This window comes from Grus americana, chromosome 5 (genome assembly GCF_028858705.1).
Source record: "Grus americana isolate bGruAme1 chromosome 5, bGruAme1.mat, whole genome shotgun sequence".
NCBI lineage: Eukaryota > Metazoa > Chordata > Aves > Gruiformes > Gruidae > Grus > Grus americana.
This window is the reverse complement of record NC_072856.1, coordinates 19,267,179-19,286,233: the sequence shown is the minus strand read 5'-3', so window position 1 is coordinate 19,286,233 and position 19,055 is coordinate 19,267,179. Positions and strand designations below refer to the sequence as shown.

The 19,055-nt window shown below is 39.4% G+C and overlaps 1 protein-coding gene across 6 annotated transcripts in view; it reads left to right on the top strand.

The window, feature by feature from the left end:
• LOC129206511 (mucin-5B) overlaps nt 1-19,055 on the top strand; it is a 51,383-nt gene that overhangs the window by 14,085 nt on the left and 18,243 nt on the right. For all 6 annotated transcript variants that reach the window (XM_054825761.1, XM_054825764.1, XM_054825763.1 and 3 more), the window contains exons 8-26: nt 630-755; nt 1,476-1,593; nt 2,868-3,006; nt 3,642-3,743; nt 4,786-4,855; nt 5,077-5,214; nt 5,891-6,055; nt 6,904-6,998; nt 8,518-8,644; nt 11,424-11,676; nt 12,723-12,775; nt 13,153-13,253; nt 13,552-13,703; nt 14,967-15,105; nt 15,853-15,963; nt 16,724-16,903; nt 17,280-17,516; nt 18,424-18,580; nt 18,769-18,897. In XM_054825761.1, the coding sequence (XP_054681736.1) occupies nt 630-755; nt 1,476-1,593; nt 2,868-3,006; nt 3,642-3,743; nt 4,786-4,855; nt 5,077-5,214; nt 5,891-6,055; nt 6,904-6,998; nt 8,518-8,644; nt 11,424-11,676; nt 12,723-12,775; nt 13,153-13,253; nt 13,552-13,703; nt 14,967-15,105; nt 15,853-15,963; nt 16,724-16,903; nt 17,280-17,516; nt 18,424-18,580; nt 18,769-18,897 (2,592 nt within the window). The remainder of the gene's footprint in view (nt 1-629; nt 756-1,475; nt 1,594-2,867; nt 3,007-3,641; nt 3,744-4,785; nt 4,856-5,076; nt 5,215-5,890; nt 6,056-6,903; nt 6,999-8,517; nt 8,645-11,423; nt 11,677-12,722; nt 12,776-13,152; nt 13,254-13,551; nt 13,704-14,966; nt 15,106-15,852; nt 15,964-16,723; nt 16,904-17,279; nt 17,517-18,423; nt 18,581-18,768; nt 18,898-19,055) is intronic.

Below are 19,055 nucleotides of genomic sequence, written 5' to 3'. Positions count from 1 at the left end.
CCTTAAATTAGAAATATATCTTAATTTTTTCCACCTCCTCCTTATGGCTAAGTTTTCTCTAGCTCTTTTTTGAATTTTAACATGCATAATTAACTCATAAATAGCCTTGTTTTAAATCTTGAAGTCTAGTCAGAAGAAGTCCCTGAGAAGTCTAATGTGTTTGTCCTTAGCTTATCCTGTGCTTTCATATCCAGCAGTCACAGTTACCGAGCAGGAAATCACTGTAAATCCAGGGGGAAGGCTACAGGTAGTTCTCCCAAACTGCTGGTGTGAATTGGGTTAGAAAATTAGTGCCAGAATGACTGATGCTTCAGGCAAAAATAAACTATTATGACTCCATAAATAATTTCAGTGTCCTTTGCTTGTATCATGACTTCAGTCAACCTTGAGCTAGTAAAATAATGTGAAAAAACTCATATTTCCCAGCATTACTGTTTTCTCCAAAGATGAAGTAAAAGTGACCATAAAAAGTTCCTTTAGAGGTTAGACAAACATGACATATCTGGATAGAAAGTTTTGCAAATAAGATATGAGGGAAAGGAGGAAGAAGGAGTTGGGTAGTGATACAATGATTTGAGAGCTCTTATAAATACATCATCAACATACCCCATTTTCATTTGGTCTTACAGATCAGGAATGCCCAAACAACATGGAGTACATGGAATGTGGAAACTCCTGTGCTGACACATGCGCTGACCCAGAAAGGAGCAAGATTTGTAAAGCCCCATGTACAGATGGCTGTTTCTGTCCTCCTGGTAAGGCAGTTTGCTTCTGCCAATGGGTCACACATAGCAAGGGACAAAGAGGGACGTTGTTCCCTTTCAAGTAGTGGCAATTTTTTTCTTTAACATTTTATACTAAAACCAATGAATAAACTGTTTATTCTAGCATAATTTAACAACTTTCTTCTTGGAAGAACCAGATCTCTAAAGGTGTCTTGACACTGGAGGAGGGGAGGGAAAGATTTCTAAGGACTAGACAGAAAAAAATGGTACAGATGTGGAAAGAGGTGTTCTCTATACAGTAAGAATGCAGGTGAAGATGTCTGATGAGGTGCCTCCCTGTTACGAGGCTAGATCTTGCTGTAGCTTAAGTCACACAAAATATAAATGCATTGCCAGGTATGTGCATGTGTAAGTTTGCACGTGAAGTAGAGGGTAAGATGAGGGTCTGATTTCTGTTAGATTCACTATTAGAAATGGATGGAAATTGGCTCACATCCTGCTCACAGTGACAAATTCCAGTAACATCCAGAGATACACTTTGGGTTTTGCATTACTTTCATTGGAGCTCTAGTATGAAATGTTTCCCATCTATCAATACCTGAAAGGGCCTGGTGTGGTATTTTCCTTAAAACATCCCATTCATTTACAGAAATACTGAATGCTCCAGAGTTTTTTCCTTTCTCTAATCTTCCTTGATGGTGTTTCCCAGACTTACCAAAGGAATATTAACTAGCCAATGTGTCTGAACAGGAACTATCCTTGATGACCTCAGTGGCAAAAAATGCATCCCCAGAGAGAGCTGTCCCTGTATGTTTCAAGGCAGAGTCTACTCATCTGGAGGGACTTACTCCACTCCCTGCCAAAACTGGTACTGTTGTGAATTTTAATGCACTAACAAAACAGATGCATTTATTTCAGAACATCGATGAATTGCATTCTGTTCTTTTATCTTTTTTTTTTTCTCCCCGCTCCCCCCCCCCGCCCCCAGCATTTGTCTTGAATAGTAATGCAAAACCTCAGTCTGAATTTCAACAGTACAGGAAAACTTAGAGGTAGTCCTCAACCTCACATAGTTACCACCCTCACTTGGAACTGCCAGCAAAAATTGAGCTCAAGATTTCAGAATGCAGAAAAATGAGATTCTTCACTGGTTAGCTCAGAGACACTGGCCACTAAAGTGAGGCAAGGAGTTATACCATGTTAATGAGTTACATTTCCACCACCTTTAGATCTACAAAAGGCTGCTTCAAGGCCTGGATCTCAAAAGTCCTGATCCATGAGAATGAATTGATTTAGAAAAAACCCTGTAGCTTGAACCCACTTCCACTCTACACTAGTGAAAGGTGCTAAGACCTCAGGTGTATTATTCTCAAAACCGTTTTATTTCTCATTCTGATATCCATCTACTGAATGAACAGTCGTATGTGTTATTTGAGCTCCTATCACACAGCATCATTTCTTGACCATTGGCCTATACCTTTACTATAGGGAGAAATGAAATATGGTGTGGTGCATGGTGGGGTAGGCCAGATGTTCTGCAACCCCCTTTGGACTGAATATTTCCTGCACTTTGAGGAAATATTCCTCAAAACCTGCAATTCTGTGGAACTGAACTTGATGGTCTCTGGTTGGTTCCCATCTAGTCACATCCTCATTCCTCACAAAGCCTGAGCTAATAGGCTGGGCTGTTCTCTTCTTGTGTGCACAAGAGCTCTAAGAATTGTAACTGCTCATTATCTCAGGTCCTCCACAATTAGTTGCTGAAATGTTGCATCAGCAACTTGCTGAACAGTTGCATCAGTAGCGTAAAATGTTGTAAGATCCTGCTCGAAGAGGTTCTTTCTTTCTTTACAAAGTCATGTAAACAATTTAGGCCCTGAAAAACATTTCTTGCTTGACCAACTCAGTGTCTCTCTGAAGGAGCTAGTTCAAAGCACAGTGCAGTTAACTCTCTCATTGAGAGGCATTCAATCTCCACACTTTAAGGGTCTAACACAAAGTCTTCCTCCCACAAGCATTTAATAAGCAGCCTAAAAAGACAAAGAGGATGTTATCTGTGCAGATTCAGATCTAGATGTTATCTTACCTTTTCTCCTTTAAAGCTATGTTTATTCTAACTGCTACTTTTTGGGTTTTGTACAGTACTTGCAAAGGAGGCCACTGGAACTGTATCTCTCTGCCCTGTTCTGGAAGTTGCAATATAGATGGAGGATTCCATGTAACAACATTCGATAATAAGAGATTCAATTTTCATGGCAACTGCCATTATGTCTTAGCTAAGGTATGAACAATCTCCCATTTCACTCCTAAATCTCTTGAGTCGCATGAGGCTGTGCTGGAGCTTTGTATGACTTAATTTAATTAAATGACTTAATTATTTAATTAAATTAAATTTTAATTAAAATTAAAAAAATCCAGCAAAACACTTCCACACATGCTCAGTCTTAAACCCCATAAATTTTCCCATTTGCAATGGATTACAAGTCAATTACTTGATTCTTAGCATCAAAGTTTTGCAGCATCAACATAGTTTTACATCTTTTTTTTTAATAATTAATTTTCTTATTGGATGTATTAGTGTAGATTTAAGCATTTCTTCTGAAGCTTTCTTCATGTATGACTATCAGAAGGAAATAGATGAGCAAAAATTCCTGCAAAATGATTGAATTCCATGTGGCTGTCTGCAAATACATGATACACAGGTTGATAGCAAGGAAACAGAGTGCAGAGGAAAGGCAGTGAACATTATTGATTTTGGCAATGAAATAAAACAGTTTGCAGTTAGAGATTAAATGCCCCAATTCTTTCATTATTCCATTTTTAGCCTTTCAGAGACACCTTATTTTCCTTCTAGCTCCCTTCCTGTAACACTCTAACTAACAATGTCTGCACATCCCTTTTCTCCCATCTTTTCAGAATACTGATGACACATTTGTGGTGATTGGAGAGATCATCCAGTGTGGGACATCAAAGACAATGACTTGCTTAAAGAATGTATTAATCACACTAGGAAGAACTGTAAGTAACTTGCTTTAGTTAGTGACACATAATATATGTCACTTTTATTTAGGTTCAAAGATGGGATTTCTCCAACACTGTGGACTTATTTTGGTCTGTTGCAGTCCTGTGTCTGCAAGATTAATACCAGCAGATGATGCGGTGCATGTGTTTATTGGGTTTGTTCTACGAGAGTTATTTCCTTTCCAGTTCTTTTGGATTCTGGCTTTTCCGTTTTCTTTAGAGGTGATGGCTAAAAATTATCTTTGTCGTCTTTCCCTCTTTTTCATGACTTCAAATGTTTTCACTTGTTTCTTTTTGGAAGATTGCAATTTCTGCAAGAAAAGATCCCCTTTTTACAACAGTTCTGAGTCCTGAGGTTTTTCCTAATGCAATGAGTGAAGCAGCAGAATTTTCCAAATGAAGGCTTGAGGGTTCTCCTACTGAAGATTATGCCATGATTCAAACTGAATTCAGTGGAAGCCGAGTTAGAGCTGGTGTTTATGCACTCCTAAAGTTATACAGATTAATTCTGTCCACCTGGTATTTAACTGGTGCAGTCCTAACCTTGTTAGGAGATACAACATCCTAACCTTCTATATTAAATAAATGAAGATTGGGATCTCCAAAGGACAAGTCAGCCCACCTAAGGCATGAGGTGTTCTTCTGGAGGGGCCAGGAGAAAAGATGGTCGCCCTCCATTGACTACTGAGGAAGTTTGAGTCAGATAGCTCTTATTTTGGGTATGTTTCATTTCCAGTGAGATGGATCCAAACCTACACATAATGGTTCTCAAAAAGATAACTAACCTCTTAGGTATGTGAGAGCACTCAATCAAAACTGTTGCTTATGGAGAGGGTTTTTCATTTTTCGTTATGGCCTAGAGAATTGCTGTATGCTACTGTATGGCATCCAGACACTGAGCTACACTGACTCCAGAAGTGATAATGTTTTTAAGACACTACTTCTTAATGCTTAGTGAAGCTTGTCAGGTTGCTGCTGTCTGTCTCATGTCACGTGCATTCACTACTGTGGGCTTTTTATTTTTTCTTTTCCCCTGCAGACTATAAAAATATGTTCCTGTGGCAATATCTACATGAACAATTTCATTGTGAAGTTGCCAGTGAGCAAAGGTAAATGTCCTTCTTCACATCTTCCCGAGGCTAGCCTACATCTATCATAAAAAACATGATCCTGCCCATTGTTAGGTCATTTGACTTAGGCGGATACTAGGTCTGGGACTCCCTAGGAATTCCTGTGTTACACTGGATGCACTGGTAATCAGAAGTTCCTGTTTACTCAGCTTCATAAAGATTTGCAGGTGCATACTTTTCTTTTTTTTTTTCCTCTTTAGATGGCATCACCATCTTCAGACCCTCTACATTTTTCATCAAAATCTTGAGCTCAACTGGAGTACGGATTCGAGTGCAAATGAAACCTATAATGCAGCTCTCCATAACAGTCGATCATTCTTATCAGAATCACACATCTGGTAGGACACATGATACTCTTTCAGTTTGCTTATAGCTGCTTCTCTCTCGCTTTAAGTGAACAAATTATTTTATTTTATGTAGAACCCTTGGTTAAATCTATAGCCTTCCTGAAACAAAGGCTTGGCTAAACCTTTCAATTTCCTGAAAAAAATTAGATAATCTCTCTAATGTTTAGTGCATGCAGGTCTTTTAGACTCTGCCTATAAAAGCAGGCCTTCATCAGAGACTTGTGAGATGCAGACTACATTCTTGGTTTTGCCACGAATCTCCTGATTACATTATTGAAGCTTTCTGTGCTTCTGTTTCCTGTCTGTGTAATGGGATTACATCCTGTCTCTCCAACTCGTTTTATTTTGTTTTCGAAATTTCCTTTGCTTAGCCTTTGGGGAAGGCACTTCTCCGCCAGTGTTTACTGAAGCACATTTAAGCAGCTTCCAATCTCTGTGCTACTACTGAGTACTACTGTAATGCAGAAAAATAATAATTACAGTCTAAAGTCAGTGTCCTGTCTGATTTGTGGGAACATCACAAAGTCTCTGAAGCAAAATGGGCTTCTTGCAGGCGAGGTCTATTATAGAGCTAGGGGTGTTCATCTAGAAGCCATTCCTTTTTCCACTCATGTAGTGATTTCTTTTCTTTTGCCTTTTTTTTTTCCTTTCCTGCAACCCACACAAGGTCTTTGTGGCAATTTCAATAACATCCAGACTGACGACTTCAGAACAGTCACTGGAGCTGTGGAAGATTCAGCTTCTGCTTTTGGTAACTCATGGAAAACTAGAGCCAGCTGTTTTGATGTTGAGGACAGCTTTGAAGATCCTTGTTCAAACAGTGTGGATAAAGGTAGCAGGCTTTTCATCCCTGCATTATCAGTGCTAAACAATTTTCACATGATGGATAACCAAAAAAGCTTTAGAAATCTCACAAACATCAAATAGTCTTTGAGGCTATTACTAGAGACAGCACATTGGGTTTTGCAGGTCTTTAAGGTGACAGCCTTGCTTTTAAACCAAAAGATCGCACTGCTGGAGAAAGAGCCAACACCTTCACTAATGACTTGAAAAGCACACGCAGCATCAATGAGAACAATTTAGTCTTAAGCCAGAGAATACTTGGTTGTCAATATTTGGGCAAGATCTTTATCCAATCTAGGTTGTTACAGCTGTGCTGAAGTCAATAGGAATGAGTTATCAACAGTACTGAGTTCAGCAAGCATTGTACTGTACTAGGTGCCATGTCTGGTTTCTCACTTGGACTGGGTTTAGATATATGTAGGATTCAGACTGTACTCTCCTTGGTATTGCCACATGTAATTAAATCTACAGCTCATAGCCACACAGCTCATTGATTATTACATGCTTGATGTTATTGATCGACTGTAGAGAATTACCTGACTGTAAAGAATAGGAAAGTTTGATGGAAAATGATGAAAATGGGGAATTTTTGCAGATGTTCTGCAAATCCAGCCACAGTAATAATGTTCATACTTAGAAGGTGAATCCTTTCTTTTAGGGAGATGGCTGGTCACCCATCCAACTATGCTAATCGCCTTGATATGCCCCATATTTCCTTTTGGCATTATCTGAACATTTCAGGACATTCTAGTTCTGTGTGATCACTGATAAGAATATTGATTCAGATAGTAATGTGGTTTAAGTGACTATAGACAATGATATTTTTTCCCACTTCAGAAAAATTTGCCCAGCATTGGTGTGCTCTTCTGTCTAATACAAACAGTGCATTTGCTGCCTGCCATTCTGTTGTAGACGCTTCTGTGTACATCAAGGTAAGGTGCTGGTCTAAATGGGTGGTTTAATACAGTCCAGAGACTGATCTGCCATGAAGGTAGTCAGGCCTAGGGGAGTGGAACAGGTTATGGTAATGCCCCTTTGCAAAGAAGTCTACTGATGCTGATGAGAAAAATAACAAAATGATAGTTTATGCAAGATACAATGGGCCTTTTTGGTTGCAGCCCTGAAAATATTAAATGATTGCAATTACTGGCAGTTTTGTTGCATGATCCAGAAGCAAAATAGGAAATAAAGGGTTTACTGTTCTTGAAAACTGTTCACTCTTTGAAAAGCTAGATAAGTGTTTCCGTGTGGAATTGAACTGAGAGTTGTTTCAGGCCCATGGATTCCCTCTGACTTGGTCTAAAATTCGCATCTAGGGGAAGAATATATACTATATTTACATCGTTTATATCCCATTTATTACTGTGGAATGATGTTAGTCTCCTTGTATCTGGAATGCAAAAAGCTGCCCATATGTAGTCTTGGTGTACAGTTCTATAATGCTGTTGAGGAAGTTGGCTGAGCTAGAGAGTTGCCACACTTATGTGAATAGTAAAGAAGTTTCTGCAAAAATGCAGAAAATTAATGTAGGGGGTGTATGTGATACAACTTACTGAGAAAGTACCCGAGCCTGAAATTTTGCCCAAAATTAAATGTGTCTTCAGGTACCTTTAAAAATATGGCTTATGCTTTACCTCTGCCAGGTTTCTCTCAGAAAACATGTCTGCTTGAGAACTCATGTTAACTATAAGTAGAATAGGAATTTGCAATTTTCAGTTAAGGAACAGTAATAACCAGTTTCTTATGGATATATCTGTTACTCCTGCTCATCTCATCAGATTTTAAACCATGATTCATGGAAGCATTTTCCATTACATCGGTAATGGCAGGATAAGTCACCATCTATCCAGTATGATCCTACTGCTCTTGAGTGACTGGCTGCATCTGGATTCTTCTGTCCAGCTACCCAATTAAAAGAATTTGAGCTTTAAGTCCCCTTTATACTTGCCTAACTAGTTCTTTAGATCACATTACATATGATTCTCTATTAAAGCATCTTCTGTTATGCACCCGTCATTTAATTGGGTGCATCTTATCTATGAACTAGATAGGTACACAAGTGCCAGTCATTGCTGTGCAATGTTTTCAGTTCTGTATATTTTCAGATGATGTATTTTGACATGTCCTAGATTGTACTTCCTTGTGGAAGGCTGGTGCTTTAATGCTTTAATGAAATATAGATGCCCTTATCATTCTTATTATTCATCTATTCATGAGTGTTAGACATACTGTCTTTGCAGTTACATGACTGTAATTGATTTCCTATTTCTCAGATTTGCACAGTATTTCATTAGCATACATTTTCTCTTCGAGATACTACAAATTAAGTTTCATTGGTAATAATATTTTTTCAAAAATATATTGGTTGACTACTTTTTGAATTGCTATTTCTTTCCCTGTTTCTTCTGTGAGCTGGGCATACTAATACCCATGTCCTTTTCTGTCCCCTAGAAATGCATGTATGACACCTGTAATGCTGAGAAGAGTGAAGTTGCACTGTGTAGTGTGCTCTCTACGTACTCCAGAGACTGTGCTGCAGCAGGCGTGATCCTGAAGGGCTGGAGGCAGGAAATTTGTGGTATGCATCCTAAAATACCTTGGGTAGGGATATGAGGAAACAGCTTCAGGAGAGCCCACTCTGTGGCAGTCGGTATCTTTTGTGCTTAGTCATCAAGTTAGTGTGTCTTTGAAAAATAGAATAAGCCTATATTCTATAAAAAACTTATGCTTGCCAAACCCAGTTCACGTCCACTTCATGAAAAGGCTCTTATGATGCATGTTCCTTGTGTAAAACATTAGATGAATTCAGTACTCAGAGAAGCAAAAGAGTATAAGGTGTATTAATCAAATCACAACAAGGAGTTGCAATTAGGTTAGTTTTGAACACAGGGGCCTCCCCATGTATTTTAATTCTGATGATACCTTTTTTGCAGTTCATCTCAGCCCTCTTGTCTCAGACGTTGGCCATACAAATGGTATCACTCACATTAACTACATTTTTCCATGTTATAGTAAAATAGTAATGGTTTTTAATAAATACATATCCGTGATATCTGAGAATGTGAAAGTGTTTAAAGGCGTTTTCAGCTCAGGACTATCTAACAACTGAATAAAAGTTTCTTGGACATACACATTGTCACTAAATCCTGGGTTCAGAGTCCACATATGTATATATTTTTCTTTGGCACTGCCAGAATTTATTATGCAATGGTATCAGAGCTGAGAGTAAAACTCACAAGTCCCAGCTTCTGAATTTTTACTTCAACATTTCCATTTTTCCATTGACAATCAGATAGTTCAAGTGAGATTTGCCTATATCAACATGAAAATGTATCTGTTTTTGACTAATAACACATCTGAATAGGAAACATAACAACAATTATTTTTAATCAGCTTTGATGCAGCTATGATCTATTTAATTGCCTGACTTAGAGGCTAGCTGGGATATTTGATAGAGACAAAAAATGTGACTGGCATGGCGCTTTGTCAAATGCATTTAAGATTGCAGTAAAAACAATTTAAAAACCTGTGCTGAAATAAATCAAATGGAACACAGTGTAGTCCACAGCAAATTATCCTAGAATCGTGCAGATTTATGTACTAGACACAGTCCCTGTTTATTGAAAGCTTTGTTATCGACATAAAATTGCTGACATTTTTTATGCCAAAGTGAGACTGGTTTGCAGCATGGGTTAGACTGAAATCTGTGGACTCATGGCACAGTAGGTAGTATTGTCTCAGTGCAGTAACCTTGGGAAAAAATGCTAATGGCTTAATCAGCACAATCATTTTAGGCCTTATTTAAAAAGAAATAATCTTTTAGGAACATGCCGGTGATAAGATTGAAGGTTGTGCTGTTCATGAGTGAAAGAATAAGTGGTCCAGAACAGTCACTCTCAGTGGTCTGTCCCATTGTGGGGTTTGGAAATGCTCTTCCAGCTCATGCAGCTGTGTCCAGCTGTGCCGGGTTGCAGGCAGCATCCAAGGCAGGTTATATCCTAAATGGATGTCTATGTTGCTGTCAGTAGAGTCCATGAAATAAGTAAACCCTACTAGCTAGCTGTTGGCAGTGCGTGTATGTGACACAATCTCTAGTGGAAGCACAAACCATTACTTGAGTTACTGGTTACCCAGGAGACCATTTGGGTTAGTAGCCTCTGCTAAGTCATGGCACTGTTTTTCTAGTGCTCCTTGTGCAAGCTAGCTTGAAGCTATCTTTGGTATGCTCATGTTCTCTGCACTCGCGCCTCCAGTTCTGATGTATGTAATCTAAGACTATGAGCACTATAATCAAATAACCTTTTTCTTACCAGATCTCACTTTACCAAAATTGATCTTTTTTTCTGTGACTAATTAAAGAGAAAAAGTAAACACATTATTTTATTGCATTAATAGCTAACAATTGAGACACTCATTAAGGTAAATCTGATGTAAACTCAGGTTCAACATCTTTATTAATATCTTTCTCATTTGGCCTATTTTGATTTACAAATACAAGTTGCTGCATTTTCATACTATGCCTATAAAGTAGGATAACATGACCTGCCTGATTTATACACAGGATATCGTGTCTGCTCCAGCTAAGACCAGGAAACCAACTGGTTTTTGTTGCTGGAGGTGGTGGTTTTGAATGTGTACACAAACCTAGCATACTAACTAATCTAAGAAAGTGTACTATGGTCACGGACTGGAAAACCATACATAGCTTTGTTGAAGCATGGAACCTATTGCTGATATGGTGATAACATTGTTGGAAAGTTGATTAACATGATTGCCAATGAACAACTCCCCTGTACCTTCTAGTACATCTGTGTGTATCTGAAAAATAGCTGTGGGGTTAAATCTGCGGATGTGAGTTAGAAAGAAGTCCAAGATTACTAGATCCCCAATTCTCACTGAATTTCAGAGGAATCTGGATGCCAGGCTTTCTTGAAAACCACAGCCTTAATGCGAGTGATATTTCCTGACAAAATTTGATGTCATCCCTATGGATCTCTACTGCAGATGTTATGGCAGAGTTTTGAAGGTGGTTTTTTCTTATTAGCCTGTGAAAATCAACCAGCTTTTCACTGTCTTACAGGGTCAGTTGAACTCTTTAGATTTTGGTATTTAACTGTTTGGTCCACCCAGAGGTCTTAGAAACCGTTGTTTCTCATTGCCCCAGAGGACGACAACAAAGGGTGTTTCAGTATTCCATGTCACATAGTTTAAGCTATGTGAGCAGACTTCCCCCAGACCACTGGGACTTCTAGTCTAGGTCTTCTAGTTTGAAAAAAGCATATTTATGGCTAACTGTGCAGAAAGCTGCATTAACAGCACAGAGAAGGCTGTACATCTACTTTATTTCTCTTGCAAAGATCCCACTGAGGAGTGTCCTGAGACTATGGTTTACAACTATAGTGTGAAGTACTGTAACCAGTCTTGCCGCTCGCTGGATGAACCTGATCCATTATGTAAAGTTCAGATCGCTCCTATGGAGGGCTGTGGTTGCCCTGAAGGGACCTACCTCAATGATGAGGAGGAATGTGTGACTCCAGATGACTGTCCCTGCTACTACAAAGGCAAGATTGTTCAGCCTGGCAACTCCTTCCAAGAGGACAAACTGATGTGGTAAGCTGCTCTGATGACGCAAAGGCTGCATAGCTGGGGGACGTCAGGGCTCACTGGAGAGCTCCCAGCTCTAATCCCTGAATGGTGTCGTTTTACTGTAAGGAATAGTGATAAATTTCTCCTAGATTGTACCAAAGCAAATATTCCCCTGGCAGGAAGTGCAGCCACAGCAAAGGTTAAGATCCTATATTCCTGCTAGCAAACAAGAACCTGAAAACGTGTTAAGTAGGATAATGTTTGCAATCTACCTCTATGCAAAGTTCATTGTTGTGTAAAAAATATCCATATAGAGTGGGAGCAAGTTTTCTAGAAGACAAGGGGCTTGGGGGAATTTCTGGCTTTGAAATGAAAAAGCACAGTAAAAAACACCCTCCAACACACCATCCTGAAGACTATTTAAAAAATAAAAATGGTCCAGCAAAAAAACCGCAAATCTCAGTTTTTAAAAAGCATTCTTTAAAAGAGAGAGATAGAGAGAAATTTTGGGGAAAATACTAAAGCTAACATAACTAATTTGTGTCTGCAATGAAAAACATTTTGTTGTTTTCTCATTTTCAACCAGTTCAGGGCAGCAATGCAAACAAATACCAAGGGAAGGCTGTTTTATTAAAAAAAAAAATATTGTATCTTTTGATGTCTACATATTTTCTCTCTCTCTCTCTCTCTTCCAACTCCCATATTTTTTTATGAGGATTCTAGACTATTTTGTAAACGCAGATTAATTTAGTAATTTAAGAGGTCTCTTATTTAAGAAAGTATTAGTCTCATCTCACAGAGTGGAAAATAGATGCTTAGGAAAAACTTGATTTAGGGAAAACACACAAGAAACCAGTGACAGAGGAGGGAAGAGTATTTAAGAGGTGGGTGTCTTAATCTTCCTTCTGGGGATGGTAATTCATGTCTGTGAACCTGATAGCAGTACCAAATATTAATTTTGACAGGAATTTGTTATTTGTGTGACTAGTGAAGCTTTGCAATGCCTTTCTCTCTAGTGAGAGAGAAATGTACAAAGAGCTGATGTGTTTCATTTTATGGTATCTTTCTAGCAAATGCATTCAAGGAAGATTAGACTGCATTGGAGAAACCGTCCTGGTAAAAGGTAAGATTTTGTTAAATAATGGCATTATGGTGCCAGATAGTATTTATAAAGTTTTCCTGTGTATCTCTCACTTTCTGTAACATGTTAGTATTCTGTACATTTTTGCCTCCTCCCTGAAATGTGCTGGTTATTGATAATAGTTGTCTTTGTAAAAATGTCATCAGACTTGCTGAATTCTTTAAAAGATGATATTTCCCAAGGCTTAGATGTTATCTGCCTCCTTTTCCCCTAACTGGTGGTGGGCAGAAACAAAAGCAAATAGAAACTGTAAATAAGAGACACATGCTGCCTTCTGAAATGCTCTGCTCTGTTTTACTGACAGCATCCTTATCGCTTTCACTAAATTACCTTCCTAAAATATTTTCTTCCTCCTATAGATTGCCCAGCTCCTATGTATTACTTCAACTGCAGCTCTGCGGGTCCTGGTGCGATTGGATCAGAGTGTCAGAAAAGTTGTAAGACGCAGGATATGCACTGTGTAAGGACTTCACCTCCTAGCAGGAGAATGGGACATGACTGTGCATGTATGATTTTGTCCTTAACAAACGCTGACGGTAACATGCTACGCTGTTCACAGACCAACTACTTTACTGATAACACAGCAGCTATAGCTGCCCACATAGCCATGATACTTGTAGTTTTATCATCACTAACTTACAGTTATGGGATTTAAAAAAAAAATCCAAAAGTTTGGCATCCAGAGCTGGCACCTTGCTCATTCCCTGTACTATCTGTGCATTAACGAGATGCCTTGTGTTGTATCTTTATATATGCAGTATGTCACAGAATGTGTTTCTGGCTGCATGTGTCCCGATGGGCTGGTATTGGATGGCAGTGGAGGATGTATTCCCAAAGATCAATGTCCATGTGTCCATGGAGGACACTTTTATAAACCTGGGGAAATCATCAAAGTGGACTGCAACACATGGTATGTTATTCCAGGGAGCCTTGTTTTATAACAAAGGCTGTTAAAATTGTCAGTGTATAGTGCGCCCATGGGGCAGGATGTGTTTTGAAGCCTTCCTCTTCATCATTAGAGCCATCAGGCTTCAAGTAAAAATAAAAGGGGAAATGTTTCCTCTCTGCAACATGCTGCACAAGCCTGCACTTGGGGAGAATAAGTACCAAGGCGTTCCGTAAAATAATTTCTGTCCATTTCTGCAAACTGTTTTCACACCAGCTTTAGAAGTACCAGCCTCATCCAGGTTGGTCTGTGGCTGGTCATTCTACAAGAGGGAAGCGAGTTTGTGTCTGTTGGGTGCAGCTGAATACCAGAAAAGGATTGAATTTAGAGGAGGGAGGAATCACAATGATCTTCCAGTGACTTGCAGTGCTCCTAGATGCGTAGTTCTCAAATAAGATAGATGAATGCTCTAGTTGGTCCTATTGCTGGTATAACACTGCCATAGACTTCACTGTTATTACTGATCATGGTAGGTAAAACGCTTTGAATCCTTACCCATTATTTAGGGAGGATGAGACTGTATAGTCCTGCCAAGAGGCTGCACAGAAAATAAGAGCCAGAAACACTTTGGTCTGATCACCATTGCTACTAACAGTTAGGTTTAACATTTGAAGCCAAACCCTGATAAGCAGTTGTTGATATCACAGAAGCCATTAAGAGGTTTTATTGCAGTGAGGGCTTTGTTTTCTTATGGGAACAGGACACACATGGGGAAAAAAATTGCAGTCTCTGTGTGAAGGGTATAACAACTAAAATTTTCTGTCTGTGGTCCTTCTGAACTGGCCATAGAGTTTATCAAGGGACGACAGGGATAATATTGACTCACACTGCTATAGTCAGGAACAGAACTGACCACATGGTACCTCACAGATTAATATTCAGAAATAGTTGAAATATTCAGTTCTTCACCTTGAAATTACCTCCTAAATCCCCACTATCTGCTCCTAGGACTTAATGATTTAAAATATATTTGAAGGAAAAAAATAAAATAAAAAATAGATAAAGTTCAAATGTGTCTTGGTAGCAAACGTGAACTTTCTGATTAGTAAGCCATCTCATGGCATGGTCTCAGAACAGTTGAGAGGGTAAGCCTGGAAGAGTGAAATGTGATTGCTTTCTTTGGGGTACCGCAAAAGACAAACCTTTGAATTACTCTGCCCCTCTTTGGGGTTAAGGAAAAACCAGGCTTCATACAAAGACTCTGATTCTTTGCATTTCACTTCCCAGCACCTGTAACAAAAGGCAGTGGAACTGCACAGACAATCCCTGCAAGGGAACCTGCACTTTATATGGAAACGGGCATTACATGAGCTTTGATGGGGAGAAGTTTGATTTCCTGGGAGACTGTGACTATATCCTAGCTCAGGTAACAATTTTTTTTCACTTCCCATCCATATGCGTTTCACAGCTTACACTGTAGTATTCAGTCTGAGTAATTTAAGGGCTATCCCATGCAAAATAGTCAACACTGATGAGCAGAGGCTACTTTCTTCCTCTTGTACCTAGAGCAGATACAGTGAGATTTTCCATATAAAAGCCAAGCAAATAACCCTCAGTAGTGACACAAGAGGGCACTGTGTGATCCTAAACGATTAAGTCCTGGGCTGGACCGCCCTTTCCTGATGTAATCCAACATCTGCAAGGGAAAGGAATTCGTGTGGTGTTGAAAAGCTAAGTGTTTCTCTCAACCATCCAAGACTGACGGTACTTTTGTTTTGACAGAAGCACGTAAAGGGTAATGTGTGAGCCTCATGTATAGTAATTGCATGTAATGGGACAGTACTGAGATGTTTTGTCATCCCGAAATTACAGTTGGTTTTGCTAATTTTAAGAAAAAATAATTTTATCTTTTTGACTCTGCAAGACTGGTGTTATGAAAAGCTCATTTTTTTTTCCCTTAGCTTTTCTCTTTGAAATTCCTGGTCAAGTACGAACCTGCCACCAGATCAGCTGCCACCAGATTCTTCTAAAATACCCAGAGTTGTGGTGAATAAAAAAATAACAAAATAGCAGAAGTCAGATTGGAGTGTCATTCATTTAGAGCTCCTGAAAATGTTTAAGACTGGTGTAGTTGCCTGAAAAGTTCTAATACAATGTTATCTATTTTTCTAAGGATTTTTGCCCCAATAACATGGATGCTGGCACCTTCCGAATTGTAATTCAGAACAATGCCTGTGGGAAGTCACTCTCCATCTGCTCCCTAAAGATCACACTGATTTTTGAGGTTTGTCTAGAATTGCTTATAACTGAGGACCTGTAGTCTTGATTTTGTGGCAGTTAGCGTAGTATCTCCTTATTTTCCAACTCAGTTGCTGCTAGAGTGTACCTATGGAAGTCCAACAGCCAGAAAGCAGAGGCAGACAAGCTGGGAAAGGTTTAGGTGTTTGGTGTTAACAGGGCTGGACACTTCTGCAGGTGAGGGGATAGATGCAGGGAGTCAACAGCACTCTATGTATGTGTGTGTGTGTGTGTGTATTTGCATCTGTGACATTAGTGGTATAGGAGTGATGGTGAAGTTTTTAGAGGAGCATGTTTCTGTATCATGGTTTGAGCATGGGGCAGATGTAACTACAGATGGAAGAATTTCTTCCCTCCAGCTCAGGTTTAGCATTTCCCCAAACTGTACACAAAAGAGATTTCTCCCATAGCAGGGAGTGAGGGGATGGTGAAACAAAGCAGCATGACAAGGGGTGTTCTAGCATGCCCAATTACCCGTGTACTCAGGACCTGCTGTGCCAGCACAGTAGATTTCATCTAGAATGAGCACAATTTCTGTGGCTGTGAGGTAAGACTTATCATGCAAGGGCAGACATTTCCCATTGAACTCAGTGGGTCTTGCTTGTGGCTCACATGTCTGGTGATGACCAAGATGTAGTGTAAAGACTACAGAAAAATGAGATGAAGGTCAAGAGGCAGAATACCAGTGCTGTCACACTAGGTTTTCTATTTCATTTCCTTCCATGCAATGTATCCATTCCTTCTAGAGCAGTGAAATCAGGCTCTTGGAAGGAAGAATTCAGGAGATAGCCACTAATCCAGGAGCTGAGAAGAATTACAAAGTAGATCTCAGAGGAGGTTATATTGTGATTGAAACAAATCAAGGGATGAACTTCATGTGGGACCAGAAGACTACTGTTGTTGTTCACGTGGCACCATCTTTCCAGGTAGGTATGGGATGGCCTCAAAATTATGTATCCAGAACTGGAGTTCCAGTTTGAAAAGCTGAGCTTGGAAAAGTGTTCAGTTCAGTGGACAAGAAGAAGCAAGCAGGCCATGTCTTGTGTTTTATTTCATTGTTCAATCAGTATGAAACACTCCAGAATATTTGGAGCTAGAAGAAAGTCAGATACTGGGCAGTACTGGAGGGCTAACAAAGTGATCTTGTCACTTGAAGTCCATCTTTTTCTAAGCCATATTTTGATGGCTGTTTAGAAATTTGCAGCTCTTGTACCTTGGCCTGTTCTATGGTTTATTTCTGTCAAACAGTGGACTGCACTCAAAATAACCAAACCATGTACTCTTCCTACACAAATTACCCAGGGAAAAGTCTGTGGTCTTTGTGGCGACTTTGATGGCCGCTCAAGGAATGACTTCACAACCAGAGGGCAGTCCGTGGAGATGAGCATCCAGGAGTTTGGAAACAGCTGGAAAATAACAAGCACCTGCTCCAATATAAACATGACTGACCTGTGTGCCAATCAGCCTTTCAAGTCTGTCCTGGGACAGAAGCACTGCAGCATCATTAAGAGTAACATCTTTGAAGCTTGTCACAGTAAGGTAATATTGTTCTCTCATCCTCAGTATTTTCACACTAGATATTTGTTGCTATTATGCAGCACATTTGAACACAAATTGTTACTCTTAAAGGCAATTGCACAGCATCCCTGAGTACAAGGGCTACTTCTCTCAAAACCTCACTTTACAGCTATGCCAGTTGAATCCTGTTGCCCAGTGTTAAGGAAACAGCAGTGCCTGTTTTAAGCAACGGAAGACAAAGAGGATAATAGTTGACCACCAGAAGTAAAAGGTTAGGTATCGGTTTGTAAAATCTAGAGATAAGTTAGTGTAGGTCTGTTTGTATGGGAAAGTTTATTCAAATTACCTACAGAGATTAATTATTTGGTTTATTTTAGACACAAATTGAATTAATCTAAACAGAAAGAAGGCTACTAATTCTTAACGAGAATGTCTATACAAAGCTCCAGTGCAGTTTAATAAGCCATTTTAAAAGCAAACTTGGCTTAATTTCCTTGTTTAGTTCATGTTGGCACAGGTTAAAACACAAGAGATGTGAAGTTCAGTGAAAATAGTATTTCCTTTTATACTCACTTAATCACTATCTCTCAGCTAGAGAGTGCACACACCGTATAGTTGTGCCAACCCAAAACAAGGTAGTTCAGTCCTGCAGAAATTACACTGTAAAGACATTTTGAGTGTAAATGCCAGTATTACACACATGAAAATAAGAAGATTTGGAGTCTAATTCTACCAGGCAGGTGAAAATAGAAAACAACCTGTTGTAAAATATCTTCGCTGCTTCATGACAATCCTAGTCTGTGACAGACTCAACCTGGTTCTGCCAAAGAAACTGTCAGTGGATGGCAGAAATGCAGAGCCCTTTTTCTCATTAAAACACAGTGCAGCAGGTACACCTGTGGTAATAGATCTGTTGGTATTTTGATAGGTGAACCCAATACCATATTATGAATCTTGTATTTCTGACTTCTGTGGCTGTGACAGTGTGGGAGACTGTGAGTGCTTTTGTACCTCAGTTGCTGCTTATTCAAGAAGTTGTAGCAGAGCTGGTGTCTGTATCGACTGGAGAACACCTGCCATTTGCCGTAAGTATTGCACTGAAAATGCACACAGAAAAGCAGTGTTCCATGTGCTCAGGCACATGGGAGATAAAGAGCAGTGGAACTTTGACATCACTGTACATGCATGACATAACAATCTCTTGTTTACAAGATTAAGAAAATAACCCCTGCCTTGTGTCTGAGACTTGGAGTTTTTTATTGTTCTGTTCCAGCTGTGTTCTGTGATTATTACAATCCACCTGACAAACATGAGTGGTTCTATAAACCCTGTGGAGCCCCTTGTCTAAAGACCTGCAGGAACCCACAAGGGAAATGTGGAAACTTGCTGTACAGTTTAGAAGGTAATTCTTCTTGGCTTTGATGCAGTTTATGGGAGTTGAAGCTATTAGTCTGGTTTTAAATGTCTTAAGCTTCAAAGCTGCTGAAAGGATATCCTATTTGCCCCAGAAACTTGTTGACCATGCCTTGCCTGGGCTAATTCCCTGTGTGATGGTGCCAT